This window comes from Barbus barbus, assembly GCF_936440315.1.
Source record: "Barbus barbus genome assembly, chromosome: 11".
In the NCBI taxonomy this organism is placed as follows: Eukaryota; Metazoa; Chordata; class Actinopteri; order Cypriniformes; family Cyprinidae; genus Barbus; species Barbus barbus.
In genome coordinates this window covers 26,267,239-26,295,036 of record NC_136739.1, presented here as the reverse complement: position 1 = coordinate 26,295,036, position 27,798 = coordinate 26,267,239, and the positions used below count along the sequence as shown (strand labels likewise).

Genomic DNA, 27,798 nt, shown 5'->3' with positions numbered 1-27,798 from the left:
CTCACGTACCAATTAAATTTAGGCTTCAGTTCACTGATGTTTCATTTCTTAGAAACTGGATTTTAAGTAACATTTTGAATGACTGACGGAGTTTTTTTGTTTTTTGTTTTCATTTTTTGGTTCAAAAAGGTAAAAATACCTTTAAAGACTTTCATGATTTATGTTAACGCATTTTGTAGAAGACAACCCAAATAACGTATACACAAACCATGTAACTGCACATCCAACACTACTGGAAATAATACCAGAATAAAGGGTTTGATTCAAGTACAAGAGAGAAAAATCAGTTGTGCTTTTGAAGAATCAAATAACACTCAAGCTGCTCTTTAAACTTTTATGAATAAGAAAATCTTTTTTTCTCCATGGCACAGCACTATTGTCATTAATATCACAAATATAGAGATGGCAAATGTTTCGCCATCACCAAATCTATTTAAAAAGTCAAACACTGACAAATGGACAAAACATTATTAAAAACCATAACATCATCTTTCCTCTCTCTCCCGGACACATGAACATCACCGTTATATCTCGAAACATCAATATTGGCACTTGCAAAACAATCAACTCAGATAGCGCTGAGCAAGTATACGATCCCCATAAGGAAAAGCATCCATATTAAATGGCAACTAACAAGAAGGCACGTCAACTGCACATTAACAGGGGCTCTCCAGTCCACAGTACGGCATGCTCACGCCGATGCCAAAATCACTTTCTCAATGAACCATCTGACAGCTTAGTGATCTAATGGAGAGTTAAGGCATTACAAGTCGAACATCTGTTTCCACTGACAAATCAAGATTCGATTCCAGTATTCTTTACTCGTTTTGATTAATATAAACACACAAATGGCATACTGTTATGAATTTAAAACTATACAGTATCAGACAAACTGATTTTGTAAATAAGACCACTTTGATATTGTCTGACAAATTTTTGCTACAGTAATTATAAGGCCACGGTGAATGACCTCGCATTAGACAAAATAAAGCATACTGTATATGATTCAAAACCTTAACCTTCTGAGTGAAAACGGGCCGTGTGACAACAAGTGCCAGACCAATTTCCCTCTTCTTACATCTGTTGCTTTGTGAAACTTGAATTTCAAGTGCTGGCTGATTGCATCATGAGTCTTTCTTATCGGATTTAGAAATTGGAGGAGGAAAAGAAAGAAAAAAAAAAACTATTTTTGGATGAATGCTTGTTTTAGAGTCTAATAAAGCTGGCTAGATTAAAAGAAAAAACAGCATATTATTCCATGTGATTGCCATTTATGGTTTTGTCCTTACTTGAGATCTTGAAGTAAACTCATTAAACGCAGGGAATGAGGGAAATTTAAATCAAGACATAAATCCAAGAAGAGGAAGTCATTTTCTTTTAAAAAAAAAAAAAAACACAGATCTTCTCAAATAACCAACTTTTTTCATTTTAACGGGGCTTCCCTCAACCATGAAAATGAAAGAGTTGCAAAGGAGTAACACGTTTTTGGGTGAATCGCACAAGGCCACATTTCCCCCTAAAATCAAGAGTAAAATAAATACAAAATATTATTTGCATAAAGAAAAAGCATACCTTTTTTTGCATTGCAAAATTAATTTTGACAATTAAATAATTTGCCCCTCATTATGACCAAAATACAACTGAATATTTTGTTTTTTTCTTTTTGTAATTTTCATAATTATTCACAATGGTGATTATCATTAGATTACTGTAATACAGTACTTTTTGCATAAACGAGCATAAATTAAAGGTAGTACAACAAATACAACCATAATGTATAAATACAATACAATTTAAATAATATATATATTTTTTACACATTACAGTAAATATAAGTTTGCATTATGGCAAAATTTCGAGGGAATGTGCTTAGTTGTCAAAATAATGTCACAAAGGCAAAAAAAAGCAATCGCTTTCATTTTAAGCAAAATATAATTTCTATTATTTGACTTCAGGGGGAAATATACTCTTGCTCGCTTTCCTGAGATTCACGCAATTGAGTGTTAAAACAATCAGCTTCTTATTTTATGCACGTAATATCTAAAGCAGTCCTTCACAGTTCTGTCATTCAACTTCTTTTTCTCTATCAAACATCATGTGAATGGAATTCTGGGTAGGTGATGAGGACTGAGCTAATGGCTGGTCCTGTTAGGGGGAAGCAGTGTGGTGCTCCGAGCCCACCAGCCTCCCTGGCCCCATAGTGACAGCTGCCCTTAGTGTGGTGCTAGCTAGTAGTCCTCTGCTGCTTCAGCACAGTGTAGACATTATCCACTTTACTCAGTCTCTCGAAGAAAGGGATGAGATCCAGCAGCTCTGTGTCAGACATGTCATCAAACCAGGAGGCTACAGGTACCTAAACATGACAGAGAAGGGTTTCTGTTAAAAGTATAATACGAATGCTGGGACAAAGCGACAAACAAATTCTCAGAAGGTTTAACAGGCTAAGCACTGCGCATAATATATTGTGAGACCCAAAGCAGTTGTATGTGCAAAAGAAGAAAGGAAGGCAGTAACGTACAGCATTGTCTGGGTGGAAGACGTAGGAGGCTGGCGAGTTGTCCACAATGATGACTTTGTTGAGATCCCTGCCTAGACGGCTTAGGTCCTTGACATAATTTCCATGGTGGAACACACAAGATTCCCGGAAAAGACGGCTTCGAAAAGCTCCCCATTTGTCCAGCAGATCCGAGACAGGATCAGCATACTAGAAAAACAGAATGCAGGTAATGTGACGGACACGGTTTGAGAGAGGGGCAAAAACAAAAAGGAAACACCTCTCTAAAATATAGTGCGATTCTAAGATTTAAGTCGTTTATGAGGACTAGATAAAGAATATATAAATAAATCTATAAATATTTACACTACCAGCCAAAAGTGTTTGAACAGTAAGATTTTTAATGCCACAGGAATAAATTACATTTTATAATATATTCAAATAGAAAGCAGCTTTTTTAAATAGTAAAAATATTTCACAATATTACTACTTTTGCTGTATTTTGGATCAAATAAATGCTTGGTGAGCAGAACAGAGTTCTATAAAAAACTATTGAAATCTTACTCAAAAACTTTTGACTGTTAGTGTATATAATATATCTTATATATAAAATAATTGAAAAAAATCAATTACTTTAAGATACAAGATGTATACCAAGACACATTAAGACAAAAGATATGTATTGAGTAAAAGGAAAATAAATAAATAAATAAATAAAAATCAACGACTTTAAAATATAGATATAGTAATATATATATTGAGAGTGAAAAGTAAAAAATAAAAATCAATAACATAAGATATATTAAGATACATTACCATAGGATAAACTAACACATATACATATACATATAAATATATATACACATATATATATATATATATATATATATAGAGAGAGAGAGAGAGAGAGAGAGGTCTTAAAACATTTTTTAAAAAGTAAATTAAATTAAGGTATAATTTATATTAAGAAATATTTAAAAAAATGAATAGCAAAAAAAAAAAAGGCAACTAAAAAATAAAATTATCTATGAAAACGGATCAAATAAATGTATTAAGCTGTATTTTTGTTACAGGTCTGCAAACGTCCATTTTAAAATAATGAAATATTTTCCACAGCTGTGGGAACCCTGTAACATCTATAAAACTTACATACATACATTAATAAACTTAATACTGAATACCTTGCATAGTGCAAAAATCCATTTGCACTTCTTACCTTGGCTAAGCTTGCAGTGAATAACACGCACTCGAACAGTTCCCCCATCCGTTTGAGGAACTCATCAACATGAGGTCTCTTCAACACATACACCTACAGAGACAGAGGAAAAACTGTTCAAATATGAGTCATTCCTGCAAACGATGCAACTCAGCAACTATCTGAAGGGGTAAAACCAGCATATGAGAAAAACCGGCGCTAAATCAGGTCACATTCATGAAGACACATTACTAAATAAGATTTATATTAGCCTTGAAATTATTCCTCATGTAACGATGAGTTTTATGAGATTGTAGAACGATAAACCCTGTTTTAAGAGATGCAATAAAACGGGTTGTTTTGCTCTAACAACTAGGTCAGCCAAGCTCGTTTATGAAGCTGGTGGTCTCATTCCTGAACCAAGTCATCCCGAATAGGCTTTCCTGACATTACAAGCCTATCCTGGATTACTTGAAACAGGCCAAAGCCTTGTCTGTCAGACATCTTCAGTCCCGTGGTGTAACTGGGGCCGTTGGCCTTTAAAGGGCCAAGGCACCGTACTGTCATAGCCCGAAAGAGCAGGAGACACACTCTGAGGAGAGATTGATGGCCAGTGATTTCTCAGAACCAGTCAGGGTTTCTCCATTTCGTCAGGACCCAGATATAGCCACCTGCTGCTCTGACCCATCAGCGGAGATGGCAAGGCAACTGTCAAGTAGCACACCCGAGTTAAGCGGCAATACATAAACAAGAGAAAACGTCTGCGCTGTTCAACACTGCGCAATAGCAGACAGACAAATAATAGAGGTCACAGGTTAGTTTGGACTGTGTGATTAATGAAGCTTAAATATCAGTTATTTTTTTGATAATGTAATCGCAATTGTTAATTCTAATTAACCGAAATTGCATTAAAATAAATACTTATTCTCTGTGGGACAACTGCACGCTGTTTTTTTATAAAGGAAGCAAGTAACAGGAAAATATGACACTGCTCACATTATAATCGACAAAGCTGTCAGTGCAGATTATCAGTTTCACACACTAAGAACAGAAGTGAAACATAAAACGTTCATCTAATTAAGATGAGTAATGACAGGCCTACAAACTTATTTAAAACCTTATAAGTCACCACTGCAGTCATGCATATAATGGGCTATGATTGGCTACAATTTTCATCCATTGCCAAAACATGTAGAAACATTATTTTGATAGAACATTGTAATCAAAGGATTTCAACCTGCAGTCTGTGAACACCAAGGAGTCAGCAAAAGGGGTTGCTTTAACACACTGTTTAATGCAGTTCAGAGGGACATGTAATGCTTTAACCTGCCACTACAAATGCATAAATAATGTTTTGATATTTTAAACAAAACGATGACAACTGATGTTTGAAATCAATAAAAAAAAATGTAAACATACTTTAAATGTGAAATTAAATGTGGCAGCAAGTCGCTGTTAATAAGTGAGTCATTGTGATTGAACCGAATCATTTAAACAGTTGATTCATTCAGGAACGAAAGAGACGCAAAACAAAGCTGTGGCTGTGTTTGGATTTATTTTTGTTGGCGAAATTGAGCAAAAACAGGCAATGTGCTGGCTAAAACGTAAGTCTATTAATTAACTTCCTGCTTATTGAATTGTTGTAAAAATCATTTGTAATCATGCTGATTTTTGAAGAGAAAAAAACTCTTTTGTGATCTATTGATTAACTATATGAAATTATGTAAATACATTAATTTTCTGCCCCCATATCTTGAATTTTGTGATCATTCTAAATGCATTTTAATAGACAGAATCATGCAGGGAAAGAACTCTCTAAATGCGCACGCTCACTATTCAAACCTAATAGCATAATATCAAAGACTAAAGGGACTTTGATAATATGCTGTAATAGGATTAGTCCAACGAACTGTTCTACCGAAACGAAAGCGGTTCAATAAGAATACGTGTATCGTTACACCCCTAATTAATTAATTAAATATAAATACAGTTTCAATTTCATACATAGCCTGATTTTCAACTCAGTTATTTATGAACACCCTAATATGAGAACAGATTATGCTCACCTGATGTACTGTCCCATCAATTTCCACTGGAATGATAAAGTCAGCATTGTTTACCGGCTAGGAAGAAAGAAAACACAGTAAAACTGATTGAACTGTTTCAGGCAGAAGAAAATAAGTTAAATCTATATTGCAAGATGTTATTGAACATGATGTGTTAACACCCAACAGGCTCCAGTCATTTAGAACATTGCTACAGACCCTGAGAGTGCTCTTTAGGTCTGGAAACTCAATCTCAAATGTTGAGATAATCACGTTTATGTGTTATAGAGATGTCAGGACAGTGTGACCTACATTCACAGATGTGGCATGAAGTAACATTATGCTGTCTTGTGCTAAAAGATCACACTTGTTTTAATTCTGACTCACTTTGAAAGGAGTTCACTCCATACATGAAAACGGTCATTATTTATTCACTCTCAAGTCATTCCAAAACTACATGCTGTTCATTTTCAGTGGCACGCAAATGAAGATGTTTAAAAATCTTTACCAAGACGTTTACAATGACCATAGCTGGTAAGCTTAAAAAAAACTAATGTTGCCATGACTTTGCAGTATTCTGAGTCTACTAAAACCATATTATGTGTTAATATATATATGGTAGTGGTTACTATGAACTGTTGCACAGTACAAAGCTCCACAAAGACTCTACAAAATATTTTCCTTTTGTGTTCCACAGAAAAAAAACAACAACATGCAGATTTGAAACATGAGGGTTAAATAAACGATTTTTAAACAAACAGCTTATATTTAATACTCTCTATAAACGTCAACTTACAAAAAGTTGACGTTCTGAGTGCAAGTAGTCATTAGAACAGTGTCGCTGCTGACACTCCCAAGAGGAAAACATTCCTTTTCTTCCTGGCTTTCCCAAATTGTGCACATAGTGCATTTATGATGTCATGCAGCGGGAGAAAAAAAATTCTTCCATAAAGAGTCAAATCAGGGAATGGCGCATTTCTCCGGAAAAGCGCACGCATGATTGTAAAAACAAACAGAAAAGGCGCCATTAGACAGAATCATTTAACCAAAAGTAGCATACTGCAGACAATTTGATGCATTCCTCCGGCTCAAATAAGCTTACTTGTATTTACACTGGCACAATACCTGCTAACTCGGAAGATCGGAAAATAACTTGTGTCTGGAATCACAATTTTGCAATAGATGACACTTCACATTGTGTTCTTAGTTGTTAAACATATTGTGACAGACATTGCAAGTGTTCTATTACAATGCTAAAATTATTTACATATTACATTGCATAAGAACATAACATTGCAAAAACATGTCTACATTAACATCCGAGAACAGATTTAACCGATACTGGAAGTGTGCTTCCTCTCTGTTTGTATAAAAGGCGACTGTTTAAAGTAGAAGTCACTAAAAAATTAAAATCTAAAACAGCAAAAATGTTCATTAAAGCATTCTGCACCACTACGGTCACAATTTTGTATTTAAAAAATATAATTGTATTATATAATGTATAATTAATATACTATATAGACTTAAACATGTTCCCTCCCACCAGCTGCGATTGGTTGGACAAACAGAAATTCTGATCTCAAACTAACGCCATTGGTTGAGGTTATGCTGCTGGTTAGGCTGCTCAAACAAAGAAAGCAGTGTTTTGATAGCATCGCGGAGCCACCGTTTTTACACTTTTAAGGGAAATCAACTTACTTATACTTGTCTATGCATATTAATTTCTGTCATCATTACTCGCTTTTATGTCGAACCTGTAAGACTTGCTTTCATCTGCAGTAATATTTTGAACAATGTTTCAACTGCTGTTGTCCATATAATCAAAGTCGGTGGTGTCCAAAAAAACACTGGACCAAACTGACTATCAGTGTACAGACAAGAAACACTGAAACATTTTTAAAATATTTATTTTGAGTACTGAAGAAGAAAACAAGTATTACAGGTTTGGAACAACATGATGGTTAGTGAGTAAATGACAGAAATGTCCTTTTTAGGTGAACTGTCCCTTCAAGCCCGAACAGGAGAACATCAGATAAATAACACACTTCAGCTTTAAAGTTTGTGATGTGAATGCATGCAATGGTGTTAAATATCTATCTATAACATTTGAGTCAAGTGTATCCCATATCCATGAGATGATTAGTTGGACTGCCAACAGCACATGTGACATATAGTTAATTCACACCGGCTGCGAGCTATAAAGTGATGGAAAAAGAGGGCTCAACACATTGACTTACCTTGAATGAACTGTGGACTAGTGTTTCATCCAGATCAATGACTACACAGATCTTCCCTACATCTTTAGACTTTATCTGAGGAAGAAGTGGTTTGGCGGGGACCTGTAATAAACATTTCAAGGACACTAGTAAATAAGTAGCCAAGTTGGCATTTACAACAAGAAGCTATTTTACAGTAAAAAATACAGTATAGGTTCTTATATCACAGACATTAGCATAAAAATGGAATTGCATGTCAGCTATAAAAAACAACTGATTATGTTTTGTATCTTATTATATTATGTATCTCTAGTCTGTTAGTAGAGAAGAAACTTAGTTTTATGAGTAATATATGTAGGGGTGGCTGGTGTGACGGTATGCACAGTATGATGGACAATAAAATGTGTCAACTGCTAAAGATTTTATTTGATATTCGATACTTTTGCCTAAATATCTATTGGTGGACAGGGTTGCTTCATATTATTTAGAGCTATAAAGTCACATGGAAAAATGCAAAACACTAAGCATGGCGTGTCTAGCATTTCAAGAAAATTTAAAAGAATGATCTTTTATAATACTAGTTTAACTGTTTGAGTTTTTTGTTTTACCTCAGGTATTAGACAATGTCACACTTTCATTTGTTTTTCCTTTGTTATTCCCAAAAAAACTAAAATATTTGTAAATTAATTCACTGGATTCTTAAAAAGTCATTTCCGAATGGTTAATATATAAACAGTTTTTCCAATGAACTGTCAGAAAAAATAAATAAATAAAAAAATATTATAAAAAATAAAAACTATAATCCAGCATATACACTACCGTTCAAAAGTTTGGGGTCAGTGTACATTTTTTAAAGAAATCTCTTGCTCACAAAAGTTGCATTTATTTGACCAAAAATACAATAACATTGTGAAATATTATTACAATTTAAAATAACTGTTTTCTTTTTAACATATTTTAAAACGTACTTAATTCCTGTTAGGGCAAAGCTGAATTTTCAGCATCATTACTCCAGTCTTCTAATATGCTGATTTGGTGCTCAAGAAACATTTTTTATTATTATTATTATCAGTGTTGAAAACAGTTGTGCTGAAACCAAATTTGGTGCTGGCTGAAACCAAATATTTTCTAACAGTTTAAGTCTTTACAGTTATTTTTGTCCTTGCTAAAAAAAAAAGAAAAAAAAAAAAAGATTGTAAAAATTCCACTGATTCCAAACTTTTGCACGGTAGTTCACAATTAACATTATGCAAATACACCATGCTAAAACTTTGGTCATACAGCTCAGGGTGTATTAGTTATAGACATTAGTATCCATAAGGGGGCATAAGGTAGCTCTTTTAGCACTAGCATTCCATAAGCAGAGGAAGATCAAGTGACTGACTGCAGCTGGGATGGGATTGCAAACCTGCAAGCCAACCAATTCTTCATCGAAAAGTACACAGTGCACACACAATCTGAAACCGACTCTGTCCTACGTTTACAGAATGAGTATCTCAAGACCTGCAGGCTCTTCCGGATTCATTACCAAGTCGGAGAGTGTACAGATGACTCTGATTTAAATAACATAACACATGACATGGAATCAGAACCCAGCATGGCATCTTATTTTAGTTCTGTTGCTACATACTAATTAAAATGTGAAGCGTAAACCAAGATGGCAAGAATGTCTGGCAACTCAAAACAGACTAAATGCATTCTCTTACAAGCAAAATGTTATGACATTGAACTATCAAATTCATGCATAGGCTTTTCAAAACATGCTAAAATAAATTAGCAAGTGTCTCCCCTAAGAAAAAGGTACCTGATCTATGGGTGGAAGACAGAATTCACAATCACAGTCCTCTGGGTACTCTTCATCTTCAGCTACATCACTCTCGTCATAAGAATGACTCTGTTCACTATTTTTTTGGTCAGACCTAAATAACGTGTCTTGATCAGATGCTTCACTTCTTGCAACTTGATGTATAAGTTCCTCTAATTTTTCATTTTTTTGGTTCTTCTCAGACAGATGAAGGAGCCCAGAGGTGTCTGTTGGCTCGGTATTGACCTCTTGCTGACAATCTGATACACAAAGAGCGCAAGTCTCTGTGTTTGACTGCTCCTCAAAGCCGCAAGAGACCAGTTGATCAGCAGTTGGGTTCTCTTTTCCTTCGTCACATTCCTCAGAACATCCCACAACATCCTCAAAGTCAAACAGGGTTGTTTCTTCATCTTCAGTAGTTTCAATCGCTCCACAACACGGTCCATGAGCCCCCTCAGTTTCATCAAAGTCAGAGTGTGTATCCTTGTTTGCATCGATTTCAACCACAAAACTGAGATCTTGAACGTTTTCCGTGTTCTCCTGACTGACCTCATTTTCCAACAATGTACTTTCTTCAACAGGTGATTCCAAAGTATCAGCTCCTTGAAATGTGTCCTTCACAGCACACAATTCTGTGGAATCTCCAGACACACTGTCAAAAGCATTTTCAACCACTTCAAGTCCACAACCTTCAACCGCTGCAACACAGGACACTTGCATATCAACAAGGGGTTCAGCGACCTCTCCATTTCTGTAGCAAAGTTCATCATCCTTGCTCTCAGAATACAACGAGAAGCATTCCTCCATAAAACCAGGCCCATAATCTTCAGTTTCATGGACCTCATCTGGTTTGGCACATTCACGGATTTGACCCATGTCAACTGGGAGTCCAACAGCTACAGCTTCAGCATATGTTTTACGGCTTTTCTTTCCTGTCACTTGTTGCTCAAAATCAATCTCACATTCTTCCTCACAAGAATCTAAACCTTCCTGTGTATACATACCAAAATTCTCAGCTTTACCTTCATCAGTGTACTCATCTGGCTGTAGAATTTGAACCAAGGACTCATCATCCTCTTCAAGAAGGTTTTCCTTATCACATGGTTGATCTGAGAAGATTTCAAATGATTCAGACTCAACAAAACTTGTGAACGATTCAGTTTCAGAGCTACCTTGACTTTTACCATCCATGCAGTCACCATACTCCTCCTCGCTCGATTCATCTGAAGAACCTGCAGCTGTGGTCACTGCATCCATGGAGATGTCCACATTTGATTGGTCTTCAAACTTTACCTCCTCATCATCAGCAAGTTGAAAAGATTTAAGAATTTCATCATTAGAACATTTGCCCCTCTCCAACTCATCACACCTTCTACAGAGCTTCCTACAGTTGTCCAAAGCTTGAACTTCAGGCTTAGAATCTACAACTTCAGGGACTTCTGCTTCTCCATCTGACTCACCGATTTCAGCAGCAGGACTTGAAATCTCCTTATTATGCCTCAAAAGATCAGTAAGAAATTGAGAAAGCCACCGAGCCTCAAAGGTTTCCATTGATCCAGAAAACATTACTTCGGTCTGAGATGGTTTCCTAACCTCAGTTCTGCTGCTATGATTAGGCAAATTTTCTTTGGTTATTTCAGGGTTGTGAAAGACAGAGCTATGTGTTCTTGAAGACTCCAGGCATTTTCCTGCAAGTCTGCTTTGATGTGGGCCCTCAGAATGGTTAGTGGGCACAGAGGGAGTGCATTGTTCACGGACATCACATTTCTCAAAGTACGTTCCACAGCTTGTGCATTGTTCTAAAACATTAAAACATACAGAGGATTCGCTGTGCTCAGAGAGTCGGTTACAGTCTTGATGCCCTTCAGTTCGGGAGTCAAAGGTCCGACTATAATCAAAGTTCTCCGACGAACAAGTGCAATCATCTAGGCTGTTTAGCAGAACTCTGTCATCAGTGGTGTCCATTTGCCCAGTAAGCTGTGTGTGCTCAAGGGATACACAGTGGTCAGATGGCTTACTTTCTTTAGAGTCCTGACACAGTTCAGGGGATTCAAAATGTGTGGCATGGTATTTATCAAGCTTGTTTTGATTGTTAGGCTCGGACTGTTTAGATGTCTCGCAGTCTTCAGAATCTAGTTCAACTACACTGTTTAGATCAAAAAAGTTGTCTTCAGAACTGCTGTTTTCACACTCGCTGTGCTGGTCGTGATATTCTGCATCGCATTCAGAAAGCGTTTCATGATCTGAAGGATCTAATTGTGAGGACTCAACATCAACTTGCAGAAAAGAATCACAAAGATCTTCCTCAGTTGCTTGTTCTGCATCATCTTGTGGTAAAGATGCACAATCATCTAGGCCCAACTCAGATGAAATGATTTCTTCTGCATCATCTTGTCGAAAACAGCCTTCTGCATCATCTTGCGAAATAAACTCAAGGTCTGAGCTCATCGCTGATGAGTTTAACTGTACTGCATCATGTTGTTCAAAAGAATCACAATTACCTAGTTTAAGATCAGATAAAATTATCTGTTCTGCATCATCTTGTTCTGCATCATCTCGTTGAAAAGACTCACAATCATCTAGGCTCATCTCGGATAAAGTTAACTGTTCAGCATCATGTTCAGAAATCTCACTTTGATCGCTTGGCTCAAATGCAATGCTAAGTTCATCATTCTGGCTTATTTCAACCAAGTCAACCGAAGAACTGCTAATTTCAAAACACTCACTGTGCTCAGAGCAGCTGTCCAACAAAGAGCTGTATCCAGAAGAACAAGACTGATCTGAAAATTCCCCATTGATTTGGCTATTTTCAATGCAAAGTCCATCAGCCTCGTTCATCTCGATGGCGTTTTGATGTGTAGCGGATTCAATAAGTGCTTCTTGTTCTGTGCAAAAATCTGCAGCACGTTCCAAAGACTGGCTTTCCTTTTTAGGATCTCCTTGTCCAGAGACCTCAGAATGGCCAAAGCACAGTTCAGCGGGCATGCTTACTTCTGAGTGCTCGCTTTTAAAAAAGGCAGAGGATTTCAAGTATTTAGTAAAGTTGCTTTCGACAAAAGACATCCGTTCTCTAAAACACTGGCAAAGGTCAGAAGAAGGGAAGCACTCCAAACATTCTCCCATAGGTTTGCTTTCTCCAGAGAACCTACAAGTAGAGTCAGAGATCTGCGTTTGCAGAGGAGGCTCGCAAGGCTGAAGGGATTCGTTGAGCCCACAGCCCGCCTGAGACACCAGCAGCAATGTGCACGTTGACATGACAGAGGGGTTGAGACTCCACTGAACCCTGCACCAAGCCCGCCTTCAGGACACCTACCGATTTATTTTGGTGCTTCAGAGACGTGACAAATAACTCCTGGTGTATCAAATCACTATAAAAAGCTGAAGTAAGGCATAAATCTGAATCCGACACCTACAGCGTCTTGACACCCGATCTGCTCATAGTTGTTCGCAGCCATGCTTTTTTTCCCTGAATAATTGGTTCAATGGAATTCTGAGTGGCAAAATGTTTGACATGCCTTCATATCGGCTTTCAATTAGTTGGGAATTAAAAGAACAGATAGCATTACTTTTTGCTAAATTAATTTATAACATTCATTTAGAGTAATTTAGAGTCTCTACATGACCACAAATGTTCTCATCATGGTATATTCAACTGTCACAACTCGTAAACAGGAAAAGAATTGCACAAAAGCTAACTTGAGGTTTTGGTTTCCTCACCATCACAACTGATCATGTGGTTCTCAGCCGTGTTAACCACGAGCTGGCCAGTATTCAGAATATTCTACAGAGTTCAGGGCGGGACGTCAAAGAAAGAAGTTACCAAAACTGAAATAACTCTTACTTTTGAGATGGTCCCGTTCTCTTCCACCAGCAGCGGGGCGTTGTTGTTGACGGGCACGTGATCCGTTTCGTCATGACAAAGGCAGCAGAAGAGACTGTGGAAAATACCACGACTGCGGGGTTTCTTCGATGAGGATGCAGCATGTGGAGGGGTACCTGGGAAACAAGAAGCAATCATATCACACCAACAGCTACCCTGCTGTTTACTGTTATATATCTTTGCATAAATGATACACTCGACTAGTTCCAACAGCTTATGCTCGTTATGAGATGACTGTACTCGTATGTACATATTAATGACCGGTAATGACTGGTCTTCAATTACATATACACAGATGAGTGCAAATATCAAAATAATTTCAGTAATTATAGACTGTACCCTAAATTAAGGGCAAATCCAAAGCATGTCAAAGTCATGTTTTGAGATATTAAGACAAGCAGGCTTTTTACACCATCAGAAAAATCTTTCATTGAAAGCCTTAGCGTAACTGGTGTTTTAACTGTATAGAGTGAAACCATGTCTATGGATTTCTGAAAGGGTGGAGTGGAGGTTTTATTAATTGGAAAAACGTGTGTCACACCCATGAGTTTCCCAAAACTTACTCCATAATCTGAACTTCAACATACAACATAGAACAGTGCTTTTTAGTCTAACACAGTGCAGAACAAGTATGCAAAATATCTGTCTGACATGCCCTCAAACTAACAAGTCAACCACTAAAAAAAATGACTTAAATAGCACAAATTGATTTTCCTTTGCATCTCTGCTAAGATTAAGTAATCTCGCATTTTAATAGTCCAATTTGTTTTCACAGATGGTTGCAATATGACTGTGCCCCAAAAAAGTGAATTTAATAAAAAATAAAATACAGAATACTATTAACGTTACCTATAAAACTGCTCTGAAGTAGCAGAAGAAAAGACACTTTTAATAAGTCAATATTTCGATTTAGAAAATATTTTAAGATTTCAATTTGGATTTAATACAGTAAGAATATAAAAGCTAATTATTTAATTTTGCAGACCTATAATATCACCCTTTTCCTTAAACAGTATAAATGGGCCTTCATAAATGAAAATATATGACCACCTCTATATTTTAAGGGATTTTTTTTGCAAAGGGCATCATCATCATCATCATATTTGGGGGTTCTTGGCATCAAACAGTTTTAAAATCAGTGTTATTTGACTCTTATATTAAATTATTCAAACTACCCATGCCTACTGTTTGCTAATAAGCAAGATATTTGTCACCAAATACAGCAGACAGAGACATAGTATCCATGAATAGTGACACATTACAGGAAAGCCACGTGATTATGGATCTATGTTGGGCTCGGAGCAACAGCACAGCCCTAGGCAACTTAGAAGAGCGAACAACAGTGACGAAAGCTGAACTTTGCGAGACAAAATCTTTGACAAATTAGGCTGCAGCCAAGACGGTCGAGGCAGCTGTCAACAGGGAAGATTAGCATGCCATTCAAAATTCAAACTAAAAGCTCATGTATCAAACCGAGCTGTAATAAACAAGTTACTTAGAACACAGTACTTTTGAGTTACTCTGAGCGTCTTATTGTGATTGAGGGTAAAAGAACATGATCAGAAACTGAAGGCTGAGTTTTTGTTTTAAATTTAGATTAGCCTATTAGATTTATCTTCATTCTGACATGTCCTACAACATAACAGTTGCCCTTAAAACCAAACTTAACCTATATGCCGTGAGCTGCCAGCCCATCATCGGGATATAAAACAGGTCTCTAGACCTTCAAACATAAAATGTACATTGACTTGTCAAAGATACCACACACACGCTAACCGTGCATATGACCCTCTGTAAATATCCAGAGAATCTGACAGGTCATAATAGTGAAACATCACTAAGCGATCACACCTGCATCCCGACACAGGACACGAGAGTGACGGGTTTACAAATGTGAGGAAAAGGGCAGGTGAAGGGAACTGTGAAGAAACCGCATCCATCGCTTCACACTGACTCCTCTGATATTACACATCATAGGGCTTTAAATAGCACCCGCGGGCAACTGTTGACAGTGGTTAGTGATGGCATTCTACACAAATATAGACCACGACATAAACGGAATCGCAAAACAAAACTTTGTTGTGTTCCCAGCGTGGGACAGGAGGGAATGGCTCAACCATATGTTTATCTCTTGCTGCATATGATACCTTGATTGACACTATGATTAAAGACTGAAAAGCTGTAACCTATTAGCTTGAAGCAACAAACTTGAACTTGTAAACAGAAAAAGATCAAACAGAGACTAGCTAGCAGAGACAATTATAAGGAAAACTTGACTCCTTGGCGTTCTGTAATGAGTCTGAGGTCTAAATTCACTTCAGCTCTCCAGAGTTGATAATTAGGCTACAACTTTTTCACCCCACCCAGTTCAGTTTCTGTCCACATACTTAAGGGTGGCTTATCTGGGTCTCTTTTAAAGAGGGTCCCAATGCTATTCCAATCCTGACGGACAGAGGCCACTCAGTGACTGATTTTACGATGGTGATATGCGATCCCAAGTTACAAACTCGTAACTTGTTTCATGCCACCCCTTGGTGGACAAGGGCAGCCGATTTGTGTGACATTGCACATACTTTGCACGTCCAATGAAGGGATCTAGACTAACTTATGACAGGGTGGAATTAGTGCAACCAAAGATAGTAGGCTGACAGGACCTTTAAAATTAAAAATTTAAATAACAAATGAATAGCAATCAACTAGTGATATTATCATTGCAACCAATAAGTATACTTTGTGAAAGTAAAGCATATTTTGTCCAGTAAAGTGCACATTTGAAAACAAAAGTCTAAGATTACTACAGCAACATAAACAACAATATTCTGAGGGAAAACAAAACAGTGACTAGTTCATGCAAGAAAGGATCATTAGAATGGATGTTACTCAAACAGCAAAATCCATAATTCGTGGATTACAATTTGGCACATACTATGGTAAATATTTGTAAACAGAAGTACATATTGTGATATTGTAACTGTATTCAAGGATCATGTTCTTTATATGGAACTACACAAAAAAACCATAGTATTATCATGGCATGTCCAAATTATCACGGTACTGCAATAGTACCATAAAACATAATTATTTTTTCTTGAAGACAAACATTTGTTATGGAAAAAGTCTAAACATTCAAAAACTATAAAGAAGTGCCAAAGTTGTAAATAAACAAATAAATAAATTATAATATATATTACTTCACTCCTGAAATGTAGGCTATTACATTAGTGAAGTGACATTCAGCCAAGTATGGTGACCCATACTCGGAATTCGTGCTCTGCATTTAACCCATCCAACGTGCACACACACAGCAATGAACACACACACACCGTGAACATACACCCGGAGCAGTGGGCAGCCATTTATGCTGCGGCGCCCGGGGAGCAGTTGGGGGTTCGGTGCCTTGCTCAAGGGCACCTCATTCGTGGTATTGAGGGTGGAGAGAGCGCTGGACATTCACTCCCCCCACCTACAATTCCTGCCGGCCGGAGACTCGAACCCGCAACCTTTGGATTACAAGGCCGACTCTCTAACCATTAGGCCACGACTTCCCCTGTTACACTATACCCTGGACTTATTGCAATTTAAAGTGTTTGATGAAGAAAAAAAAAAAAAAAAGTAAAATCTAGAATATAACAGCAAAATCAAGTTCTAGACATTTCCCATGCCACAGTCTTTTAGAAAACTGGACAAATACAAATCATGTTAAAAATCTAAATAATGTACAATCAACTTTTCAGGTCTGAATGATTTCTATGTTTTTGAAAGCAACACCAAATACGGTAAAAACAGTAATATTATGAAATATTACAATTTAACTGCTCCCCATTTATATTTTAAAATGTAGTTTACTAAATTTACAGCATAATTACTCCAGTCTTCAGTCCTTTAGAAATTATTCTAGCATGCTGATTTGGCATCAAGAAACATTTCTTATTATTAGTGTTGAAAAAAGTTAAACTGTGGTTTTGAGGAAACCATGATAATTTTTTCAGAATTTGTTGACAAATAGAAAGTTTAAAAGAATATAATTTATTTGAAATATAAATATTTTGTAAAAAGTCTTTACGGCTGTCACGAATCCGGTCTATGAGCTTCCGTTCACTCACCACCAGAAGTCATCCGCTCATCTCAAGGACTCTCACACTACAGACGGTTACACTATACCCTGGACTACATTTCCCATCATCCATTGCACCGATTGCACACAAACCTGAATACACTGACTGCACAGACACACAGCTGAATCCTATCAGTCACGCTTTAAAAGCCTTGGACTTCCTCTTCCAGATTGCCGAGGATTTAGCATCCATCACTGTGATAGCTACTTTACGAAGCCTGTCTTAAATTTTCCTAGTCTAGTCGAAGTCATAGTCTTGCCTGTTTTCCTGTGTTTTTGATTCTTGTCTGTGTATCTTAAATTTACCCATTGCCTTGCCGTTTGGATACCGTTTGCCCCAGCCTGGACTATTGTTCATGTTAACGGATTACCTCTTTTGTCAAAGCCCTCTGGATATTGTTAGCCGTTGATCGACCACGCCTGTTTAAGATACTACTCTTGCCTTGCCCTCAATATACCTGTTTGCCATTGTCAGAAACTTGCCTGTTTAACGACCATGTCTCTGAATAAAGCTTTACAGATGGATCTGAACGCTTCCTCTGTTCCTTCCATAACAACGGCCATGTTTGATCAATTGAATGTAATTTAATGCATCCTTGCTGATACTGTATATATTATGTAATACGTGTTTACATACAGCATGCATCCATAAATGTATCCGTTTCAATCACAAAAAAACACATTCTTTTTCATTTTTAATATTTAATTTCACTGTTGTCTATTTGGTAGTAGGGCTGCGTGATATGGCCTAAGAAAAAAACCCCTGATTGTTTTTATAAAAAATCAGATTTACGATTTAAATAGATTTTTTTTTTTTCCTACTTAAAATCAATCTGCCGATGACAAAGAAATTGTTCAAAACTAGTTTTAACTTCATTTTGTTTTGATTTTCCCTTCTGGGATTTAATCTGGATTTCCCCCTTGGGGTTAAAGTGCAATCAGAAACAACAAGCCAAAAAGACAAGACGGCAGGCCCTGCCATTGTAAAAAGTGAATATGTAACTTAACATAACGTAACATAACATAAAACATAAAATGATGTGACCCTTTTTGATAAGTTCTTTAAACACAAGTTTTAACATCTTGCTATTCAGTAGATAGGAGGTAGTTCTGTTAAAGTGCAAACAAAACATTCAACAGCATTAAATATCAGTGACTGTTGGTTGTTTTTTGGGACGATGACAAATGGTTTGCAGATCCTCAGCACCACTGACAAACATCTGATCTAGTAAAATGTGTGGTAAGTACTGCCGCTCCATAGTATAAACAGTACGTGATCACGAATCTTGAAAGTGAAAGTGAAACTAAAAAGCTATCTTGCATTCAAAAGCAGTCCCTGATGCCCGCAATTTTATATACAATTACCCATTGATAAAACTGTGAGAGAAAGTATTGAAATATATATTTTCCTCCCATCTCGTATTTATTCCCTTTAAGGAGTTCAGTAGTACAAGTAATTTTCTTTCCGTACATGCGGCGGATTGCGGGGGGGAGGGGGATCACGAGCGTACGCTCAGGACGCACATGCGCACTGAAGTTATTTAACAGCAATCAGTTTTTCCACATGGTAGCAACACTGTTCCGGGCCGTTGTTTCACAGTTGAAAACGAAACTAAAAAGACGGACATCAAAATAGCGGAGACTGCAACAACAGACGCTCACATTGAGCACTTGTGAGCAAGAGGGTATGAGACAGCTCAGCTTTGGTTTAAAAGAGTTAAAAAAATATTTGTTATCAGTCATGACTTAACTGAGAAAAATAGAGCAGACACTGAACATGGTTGAAGCTTTCTAGAGAGCGTGCACCGGCCGCCCAGCGTTCGCGTACAACTTCAAATGGAGTATACTTTGAAAGGCTGCGCAGTCGCGTACAAAAACGAAGAAACGTTAGGCCTTCAACATCATGATGTGTAAACGCGTGGGGGGAGGGCTGAGCTCATTCGGAACTACTGGAGCTAAGAGGGGAGCGTCGGCGGATGTTAAAAAGAAAACCGATTTTCATTCAAACAAATCGACAAACTACACGTTCGAGTTAATCGATAAAATCGATTTATCGCCCAGCCCTATTTGGTAGTAATATTACAGTGACTGAAGTTCTGAATTAAATTAACTAGTTAAATCTTAGTTTTCAACAAATGCAGAAGCCGCTAAAAGGGGTCATACCCAACCACTGCCTAATGACAAAGTGACCAGTACCAGAAAGGAAACGCAAGACAAACAGAGCAGATCCTAAAATTACAGTCTTGCCGCTTGGATTAAACTCAGAGAGCATGAGAATCCCTCCAGGGGCCCCAATGAACTCTCTCTCTCGCTCCCTGTCTCCCTTCCGCGCACCCTCACTGGAATGCAGCCATATATCTGGCCCATAACTCTGCTGCACTGTGCCCGGCCAAACCAAAATAGGAAGAGGAAGTGAAGTAAGAGCCGCCGCAAGGCACTGGAAGGCCTACCCTGAGCCTTCATTGTGTCCCGCCTCTGATTTCCATCAGGCAGATCATGTTTCATGTACAAACAAAACAGGTAAAGAACGGCGAAGGCTTGGGAACACCATGCCGAAATAATCCAGACAGCGAGGTATTCCGATTACTGACCACATCCACTGACCCACTTTGCTGAGGCCGTAACACCTTCTAAGACAGGAAATAACAAAAAGGGTTTTGAAATATTAGGAATATTTGGCATATGCAAGCAGACTCACCAATGCAGCCTTAGCCGCTGTCAATCCCAAACATGGAGAAACGACTAGGGCACAGCTTTGAAGCTTGGCCTTTCTAAAAATACAGTACTATAACAAAGTGGTGAACAGGTGCTCCACCGAAAATGTATCCGATCGTCCTGGACAATGTCTTGGCATGCTTTTCACAGGGTCACGCCAAAAGCTAAGCCTCAGTAAACATCATCCAGTGACATATCTTCTATGTTGGTGCATTAATCAGCGCACCTAAATTAATCCATGTATTAAAATGTTCCTTAGCTCAAAGACCAAGCCGTTAAGATGACGATTACTGAATTATGCAAGCAGTCCGGGTGTTTGTATGGCCAGACGCGACACGTTAGAGTTTAGTCTAACTCCAGTATCCAAGACTTCAAGTCATGCACTGAATTTAAGGGATGCATAACTTGCACTTATTCCATGTGAAGTTTGACAGTTTTATGCAACTTGCCTTCTACTTTTATTATTATTAAATTATTTGACAAAGAAATACACTTTAAAAAGTGCATTGAACAGTATAGAATGGTGCTAGCAACACCAAGGTCATGGGTTTGATTCCCAGAGAATGCATGAACTGATTAAATGTAGACCTTGATGCAGTGTAAAGAGCTTTGGATAAACACATCTTAATGCATAAAATTAAATATTTTTCTATGCATTTTAGCATTCAAGTGCTGCCACAGAGAGATAGGAAAATGTAGTTTTTCTGCAAAATCTAATTAATTCAAAAACCAGCTAAATGAGCAGAACATGCTTTATCTGTCTGTTCTCTATTAACAACACAAAATACATACAAACCAGGGCTCAACAGTAAGGATGAATGACCCTACTGACCTGGGCCTGGTTTGCCAGCTACCCTATACATTCACTGATCTTGTGCATGTGTTTTTATGCCATGAAAATATAAACATTTGGAATTCTGTAGTGCTGTCAAACGATTAATCGCATCCTAAATAAAAGTTTGTTTACATAATATGTGTGTACTGTGTATATTTATTATGTATATATAAATGCTCTCACACACACGTATATATTTTTTAAATATTTGCATATATATATATATATATATTTATTATGTATATATAAATGCTCTCACACACACGTATATATTTTTTAAATATTTGCATATATATATATATATATATATATATATATATATATATATATATATATATATATATATATATATATATAAAGTACACACACACATATTGTTTGACAGCACTAGAATTCTGTGATACACTGGACATAGTGGATGCAAATTGCACTTATTTAAAACTGATCAACAAAAAGTACCTAACTGGCCAGCACAGATTTTTGAAGAAGTTGTGTGATAAGTAAACAGTTGGGCAAGTAAAAATCTGTAAAGGCCAAAAAGTCCTTACACTTGAGCTTTACAAACTGAACTGTCAACAACATACACCATTGCAACATACTGTGAATAACACCAATTTGCTTCCGCCATGATCCTTCAAGGCTGACTGGTGAGTTTGAGGTGAAATAATCCACGCTTCCTACCGGTAATTATGACTTTGTAGTGGCATTCATGAGTGCTAAAATTGTAAACAACCATTACGACACGACATGAAAACAGTACTACTGTCTGCTAAATTGAGAGTAAAGATGCTCAAGACAAGAAAATCCAGGGATTCCTCGTAAGCATCAAGGCATGTTGAAACAAGCCACACATGAAGAACTGAACCACACCACTGGACTCAAACATGTAATGGTAGGCGCTATCACATTTACAGTACGTGCCACAGTACGTGCCAACTTGAGTTTGATGTGGTCTAACTTGCGTATCGCTCTTTCAGAACAAACATGCAGTTCTAATCATGTTTACAAATGAAAGTATAAAAAGATCTCACGAACAGTCCTCGCCTCGAAGACCACAGAAGCATCATTTGACTCATATACACCTCAAGCTACTCAGTCTTCCAACGATTCATGAGCCAGCACTTTTGACAGACAGGCCAAAAAAGGGACCCAAGCAAGCCAAACCAAAACCCAGGTAAAACTCACACATCAACCATGAATCTAATCACAAATGATAGTAACAGCCGGTTTAAAACAAACAAACAAAAAAAATTTACTACAATTATTAATAAAACATTAAATAATTAAACATTGCACAAGGGAAAGTTTTTGTATATTAGCAGCAGCAGTGAACTAAAAAAAAAAAGCTTATAAATACACAAATCAAACTCCGTGAAATCAACATGCAGACAATTATTAGTTACAGATATTAAATTTCAATTATAATAAAACATTAAATTATTAGAATATTACGTTTCTGCACATAAATTGCAGCAGTGCAATGTTTTAAAAAAATTATCATCAATACACAAATCATACTCGGTGAAATCTGGATGCAGACATTTTCTGACATGGTTTTTTTATTTTTCCATATCCATCCTTGTGCATATACTCAGTCAAAATGACTCCTTGACTTTCCTTGACTACATTCAAATATATCTCATGAGATACTGAGAATCTCCACACATTGCTGCTCATTTGCGTAAGGTTAAACTTGCCAATTCTTATGAAAAACTTCCAGACAGTTTGTTGATTTTAGTCGCTTTTAGTCCAGTAATGCTGAAAACACTGCTCGGAAAAACAACTGGTTTTGTGAGAAATGTTTAGTTTAAAGAGTGACTATGAAACTTAATATCACACATGGCTGTAAAGGCAGTACGCTCTTGATTCCTTTTCAACCACGTCATACTTTGCCTTACAAAACAATCCATTTCGCTTTACATTCATGGGCCAATCGGAGATGTAACTACCTAGTTCTGCAACATTCTCTAGGCATATCACAGAGACTTGCCCCTTCTATTAACTATAATACACCTTCCTAAATATTCCAGTGTATCACTTTCTTCAACAGGACACTTTTTGATTTGAGCACAATTAACTAATATATATATAAATAAAATGCTAAGACAGACGGAAAGGATCTGTGCACTGTACTGAACCTGCTACAGGGAGTGGTTTTCATCAAATCTCTAACAAAAACACAGGCCTGTAAACCATCTCCATCTCTATGTGCGCAAGAGGGGAAAAAGGAGCGCTGGTGAAAAACACAGCGGTTGGAAAAACAAGCAGTGAGGCTGACTGCTATAGCTTTAGCCGTAGAAGATCCTCCCTGTCTCTCACTGTAGTCGTCATCATTTAGAAAGCATGCTTGTGTTCATTCAAATGCATTTATAAGGTTGCTGAAACATATCAGCTTTATATTTTTAAAACATAAGGAACTGCTAAATTCTACAAAGCTTAAAGTAACAATGTTGGTGTACAATATAAGCTAAACTAAATCAGCACTATGTCATTAGTGTTGCAAAGTAGCTATGTTAATGTTTTAAATAACTTGTGAAAATAAAATTAAACCGTTCCGTAATGATTTAGCACAACATAACTTGCGTAAAAAAAAAATAAAAAAAAAATATTATTTTAAATTATTAAAAATGTATTGATGATGGGTAAAACATTTTTGAAAGATAGAGGCAAAAATTGTTAAAGATTTAAAATGGCAATTAATTAGTATTTGGGCACTGCATTGTAATCCTTAAAGAATCTTTTCATGTTATCTAATGATTCTTGTTGTAAATATGCCTGACAAGTTTTTATTTTTGTATGTTAAGTATCGTTACCGTGTGACTGAATGACATTTTAGTGGGTGTCTTCTGTAAATTATGGTAAAAATTAAGTATTATTATTCATCATTATTTTTGCTCTGAAAAAACATATACAGGTCCTTTTCAAAAAATTAGCATATTGTGATAAAGTTCATTATTTTCTGTAATGTACTGATAAACATTAGACTTTCATATATTTTAGATTCATTACAACACAACTGAAGTAGTTCAAGCCTTTTATTGTTTTAATATTGATGATTTTGGCATACAGCTCATGAAAACCCAAAATTCCTATCTCAAAAAATTAGCATCACAATATGCTAATTTTTTTAAAAGGACCTGTATAGTCTACAGGTACATCTCAAAAAATTTGAATATCATGAAAAAGGTCAATATTTTTTGTCACTCATTTCAGAACGTGAAACCCATATATTATATAGATTCATTACACAGAGTGAAATATTTCAAGCCTTTATTTCTTGAAATTTTGATGATTATGGCTTACAGATAATAAAAACCCAAAGTTAGAATATTACATAAGATCAATAAAAAAAGGATATTTTGAACAGAAATGTCAGGCTTCTGAAAAGTATGTTCATTTCTATGAACTCAATACTTGGTTGGGCCTCCTTTTGCATGAATTACTGCATCAATGCGGCGTGGCATGAGGCAATCAGCCTGTGGCACTGCTCAGGTTTAATGGAAGCCTAGGTTGCTTTGATAGCGGCCTTCAGGTCATCTGCATTGTTGGGTCTGGTGTCTCTCATCTTCCTCTTGACAATACCCCATAGATTCTCTATGGGGTTCAGGTCAGGCGAGTTTGATGGCCAATCAAGCACAGTAACACCATGGTCATTGAACCAGCTTTTGGTACCTTTGGCAGTATGAGCAGGTGCCAAGTCCTGCTAGAAAAGGAAATCAGCATCTCCATAAAGCTTCTCAGCAGAAGGCAGCATGAAGTGCTCTAAAATGTTCTGGTAGATGGCTGCATTGACTGCGGACTTCAGAAAACACAGTGGACCAACACCAGCAGATGACATGGCAGCCCAAATCATCACTGACTGTGGAAACTTCACACTGGACTTCAAACAACATGGATTCTGTGCCTCTCCACTCTTCCTCCAGACTCTGGGACCTTGATTTCCAAATGAAATGCATAATTGACTTTCATCTGAAAAGAGGACTTTGGACCACTGAGCAACAGTCCAGTTCTTTTTCTCCACAGCCCAGGTGAGACGCTTCTGACGTTGTCTCTGGTTCAGAAGTGGCTTGGTAGCCCTTTTCCTGAAGATGTCTGAGCGTGGTGACTCTTGATGCACCGACTCCAGCTTCGGTTCAGTCCTTGTGAAGCTCTCCCAAGTGTTTGAATCAGCTTTGCTTGACAGTATTCTCAAGCTTACGGTCATCCCTGTTGCTTGTGCACCTTTTCCTACCCACATTCTTCCTTCCAGTCAACTTTGCATTTAATATGCTTTGATACAGCACTCTGTAAACAGCCACACCTTTCAGTAATGACCCTCTGTGACTTACCCTCTTATATAATTAAACAGAACTACTTGTATGAAAGAAAAATTAAAGCTGTATTAAACATGCATATTAGCATAATACCCAAGACGACATACTATTTTTAAACAATTTTATAGCATAAGGAATCAAAATGAATATTTTAAATAAATATTTTAAATAAATTGATTAATAATGACAGAGTTTGCCAAAATATAGTTATAGATTATTGTAGACATCATCACGGAGCAAAAAATAGCTAGATATGATTAGCAATGTGGATGTCATGTTTCCAAGAGTTGAAAACATGAAAATATGTGTTGTTTACATCACAGAAACTACAATCACAGACAGAAGATAAGCAACACTACAGGGTACAGTACAGTTTAGTCAAAACATTTTCTGGAACATCTGAAATCTTCAAAATCTTCAACAATCAGAAAATAGCTACAAGAGACCTTTGTGTTCCTAAAAGTTGTCGTAGTCATAATATTTTCCTGAAAAGTCAAATAATTGATTGCAGAGTCACTTTTCATCTAACCTTTGACCTATCTTGCCTATCTTGCTTATGGTCACATTATGACCTATGACCTTTCAATAACATTACCAGTCAAAAGTTTGGGCAGTGATCTTAAAATCTTGCCATCTAAGTTAGAATGACAATTCCACCACTTCCCATATTGTCATTTCAGAATTGTGATGACTTTATGATTATTGCAAAATGTAAAAAACACCATCAATACAGCATAAACCGGTGTCCAGATTTTAACTAATAAAACCTTTCCATTTTGCTTCCTTGATCATTCAATGAATCTTTACCACATTAATGCGTACTACAAAACTATACCAGTTTAGCACAATAAAAACAATTCTTGTGTATTCATGCACTGACACCATAACAAAAAGACTTAATCTGTAAATCAGAGATAAGACAAGGGAGGCTAGAAGCCTGCCATTACCAAACAATGATTATACTATGCAATCTTGTCTCATGATAACCTGTCACCTGAGGAGGGACTCGGAGTCATTCATTAGGAGTTAGGTGCACACATAAGCAGAACATGTACTACATACAGCACACACTACATAGTAAACAAGAACAGCCTCAGTGAAGTGTCATCATGGACACGCCCCCTCTACATCAAAGCACTCACTTATAGGAGAAAGTAGTTTTCTTTCTAATTAAACTCGAGTTTATGGCATGCAAATGAAGATAACTGTATGTGATGGGTCTGCACTCATCCCCAAGATGACTCAACTGTCACCAGCCCTCAGAAAGTAGATATGGCACGTTTTTGATGAGCGGAAATGGGTGATTGAACACTTGAGTTTTCCATAAGGTCGAGTCAATGCGGCATTTTGGCGGAATTTAACTTTGTATGAAGCGCCAGCCGAGCAACGTACATTGATGAGAGTTTGACACCCAAACTTTCTCTGAACTCACCTCTGTCCCGTAAAGGAGCACTTGCTTCTTCATCCCTGCTCACTTGGGTGATGACCGAGGAGGACGGGTGGTCCATGAGATCCGTAAAGCCAGTAAAATCGCAACTTAAAAAGGGTTTCCGTATTAAAATCTTTCGGTTGGCTACGAAAAAAAGAAAGAAAAAACTCCCTGCAAATGCCCCCAAAAATCCAAAAGGCTTTTACCGCTTAAGAACATTCATAATGCGACACCATACCAGACTGAATGTGATTTCTATGCTTTTATAAGTTAGACGACAACAAGAAAATTAAATAAAAATCATTATAAAAAGTTAAGTTCCTAGATGGTGACTTTTCACAACATGGAGTACGGCTCTGCTCTCAATTTCAACATAAAAACATGGAACTCGACGGTTTCAAGGCACCCTTCGTCTTAAAGGGGCAACGACATCTCGGGCAAGCCGGAACTATACGAGCCGCTTTAAAGCTTCAAAGTTTACGAATGCGTATTATGTTCGGAATCAGAAGAAAAGCAAGTGTATTTTTTACCAGTACCTGTGAACATAGTACCTGTTAAAATGCAATATTTAATAATCAATAGGAAGATGGCCTCACAAAACAAAACATCTTAGCTAAACATTGTATTGTATTGCACACATTATGTGAATGTAATATAAATGTAAAAAGCAAATAACAATATACATCAATAATTATTATTTTAATGGATTTACAATGCAAGCATTATACAGTATGTAAATACAAAAATATAGGAGCCTA

The 27,798-nt window shown here is 37.0% G+C and overlaps 1 protein-coding gene across 1 annotated transcript; it reads right to left on the bottom strand.

Annotated features, from left to right (window-relative positions):
• Positions 1–118: 118 nt before the first annotated feature.
• On the bottom strand, positions 119–27,444 carry LOC306877179 (carboxy-terminal domain RNA polymerase II polypeptide A small phosphatase 1-like). Its single transcript, XM_079428756.1, has 7 exons — positions 27,044–27,444; positions 13,596–13,750; positions 7,972–8,073; positions 5,756–5,812; positions 3,711–3,803; positions 2,519–2,704; positions 119–2,353 (listed from the first exon to the last, which is right to left on the bottom strand). Exons 1-7 carry the CDS (start codon positions 27,117–27,119, stop codon positions 2,225–2,227), a joined length of 798 nt encoding a protein of 265 aa, XP_079284882.1. The 5' UTR covers positions 27,120–27,444; the 3' UTR covers positions 119–2,224.
• Positions 27,445–27,798: the final 354 nt, after the last annotated feature.

Excerpts from the sequence above, each read along its gene's own strand:
- LOC306877179 (XM_079428756.1), bottom strand. The coding sequence starts at position 27,119 with ATGGACCACCCGTCCTCCTCGGTCATCACCCAAGTGAGCAGGGATGAA. Across the intron at positions 13,751-27,043 it reads TGCTCCTTTACGGGACAGAG|GTACCCCTCCACATGCTGCA; the intron begins GTGAGTTCAGAG and ends CTTGTTTCCCAG. Across the intron at positions 3,804-5,755 it reads TTGATGGGACAGTACATCAG|GTGTATGTGTTGAAGAGACC; the intron begins GTGAGCATAATC and ends CTGTCTCTGTAG.